The sequence below is a fragment of the Microtus ochrogaster genome, chromosome 10 (genome assembly GCF_000317375.1).
Source record: "Microtus ochrogaster isolate Prairie Vole_2 chromosome 10, MicOch1.0, whole genome shotgun sequence".
Lineage (NCBI taxonomy): Eukaryota > Metazoa > Chordata > Mammalia > Rodentia > Cricetidae > Microtus > Microtus ochrogaster.
Window position 1 is genome coordinate 31,337,991 of NC_022016.1, and position 2,163 is coordinate 31,340,153.

General features: G+C 34.0%; 2 protein-coding genes and 1 non-coding gene across 3 annotated transcripts in view; 1 reads left to right on the plus strand and 2 right to left on the minus strand.

The window, feature by feature from the left end:
* Lrrc19 (leucine rich repeat containing 19) overlaps positions 1-1,525 on the minus strand; it is a 5,142-nt gene extending 3,617 nt beyond the window's left edge. Inside the window, exon 1 of the mRNA XM_005352739.2 lies at positions 1,440-1,525. Coding sequence (XP_005352796.1) covers positions 1,440-1,517 — 78 coding nt within the window. The 5' untranslated portion in view covers positions 1,518-1,525. The remainder of the gene's footprint in view (positions 1-1,439) is intronic.
* Ift74 (intraflagellar transport 74) overlaps positions 1-2,163 on the plus strand; it is a 76,389-nt gene that overhangs the window by 24,503 nt on the left and 49,723 nt on the right. The window lies entirely within an intron of this gene.
* LOC113456691 lies at positions 1,180-1,284 on the minus strand. Its single transcript, XR_003377446.1, has one exon. It is a non-coding gene; the product is annotated as a U6 spliceosomal RNA (small nuclear RNA).

Genomic DNA, 2,163 nt, shown 5'->3' on the forward strand with positions numbered 1-2,163 from the left:
AAAAAAAAATTCTGGTCTCAAAACAATATAAAAATAAAATCATGATTATTGATGAGCTATAATAAAAGACATGATTTCCATATTAGTAACTATACATCGAATAAATAGTTCTTGCTAGGCCCTGCTGTTGAAGTAATGCAGTTGCATGGTGATTGTATCAGTGAGCTTTTCTTACATTTTATGATTTTTGTTGATTGACATGGGGGGTTGTTTGTTTTGATGTTGGTTTTGTTTGCAATAGGGTTCCAGTATATTGCATGAGCTGGCCAACTCCTGATCATCCTGCCTCATGCTAATACACTCTGGATTACAGGTATATGTCAACACAACTGACTTAGTTGCTTAAATTTTTTTTGGCAGAATTGGGATTGATCCCAGGGTATTAAACAAAAGCTCTCCCACTAAGCTCTATCCCTAAGCTATACCTTATTTCTTTACATTATTATTTTGTGTTTGTACAGTATGTGCTTGCCTGTGCATGAGGAGAAGGAGGAGAGGTCAGTGTTGGATGTAATCAGATCCTCTTGCTTGCACTAAACCATTTCCTCAGCTCTCTTGCCCCATTCTACGATTTGAACTGACTTTTTTGTCTTGAAACTAATCTCTGATTTTATAGTGAAAATTTACAGGACTCTATTCAGTTTTAAAGTTTTTTTTTTATTTTTATGTGTATGTGTATGTTCCTGCACGTAAATATGTGTAATATGTATCTGCTTGCTATCTGTGGAAGTCAGAAAAGTTCTTTGAATCTCCTGGATCTGGAGTTGCAGATACATATGAGCCAACATGTGGGTTCTGGGAATTGAACCTGGGTCCTCTGCAGGAACAGAGTGTGCTCTTAACTCCCGAACCAACTTTTTATTCCCATTTGGTTAGCTTTGAAAAAGAATTCATTTTATAAAACAAATAATACTTTTGCTCAGAGGTTACAGAATTTTAGTATATATGGATAAGTAAAATTTAATTTTTATTATTTATGTTTGTGTATGGTTATGTGTATGTGTGTGTGTTCCCGTGTCCATGCACATGCATATCATAGCACATGTGGAAGCAGAGGACAGTTTTCAGGAGTCAGCTCTACTCTTTCTTTCTTTCTTTCTTTCTTTCTTTCTTTCTTTCTTTCTTTCTTTCTTTCTTTCTTTCTTCCTTTATTAAAGATCTCCGTCTCTTCCCCACCACAAAAATATGGAACGCTTCACGAATTTGCATGTCATCCTTGCGCAGGGGCCATGCTAATCTTCTCTGTATCATTCCAATTTTAGTATATGTGCGGCCGAAGCGAACACTCAGCTCTACTTTTTATAGTGTGTTTTGGAGCTGGAACTCAGATTGCTATGCTTTGGCAAACACCTTTAGCTGTGAAGACATTTCAGTGGTTCTCAAGAGTTAATTTTTAATAGTTCATCAATTGTCTTTAACTATTGTTTGTAAAAACTTACTGTTTTAGAGGCCTGGCTTTTGTCAAATAGTAGCATAGAGAGTGGCCAAAACACGGTCATGAAGTGTGTGATTTTCATACTGAAGGCCTAAGAGAAAAGAGAATAATTCCATTTTAAGAGATAAACTTTAGAGGTTGAGGACATACTGATTTCCTTTTTCCCCTTTACATATATTTTTCTTTTAAAATACAGAAAATATGAAGCAATCACATTGCCTTTCATTATCCTGTATACTAACTAACCTTAACAAACTGAACAGTCCCTGTGGACACCAAGACTCAGTATTTTTCTAGGATGTGTTATTAGCTTCAGAGCTAACAAAAAGAAAAATACCCTTATAAATAATTTAAATACTTGTGTTAAAGATTTTCAGTAAATATGTAAATGAAAAAGCCCAGAGGAATATATATTTGCAGTTATGTGCAAACCTAAGTATATATTTAAATTGATGCTTTTTGATAATTCAATTTGGAGTGTTGTATTGATATTGTAGATTGATTTGTAATGGTGGAAGATAAAAATTACTGTTTCTTTCAAGTATTCACTACTGTAACCTCCAGTACATTGGCTGTTCATTTCTAACAAATGCTTAGTGAATTTTACCAGATGAATTTTCAGGGTTTATAATGTCATGATCATATGTAAATTATTGATTACTGAACCATGTAGCATGATTACTCTTTCCATTTTAGACTTTTTTGTTTTGCTAAACTGAGTTTTTTTT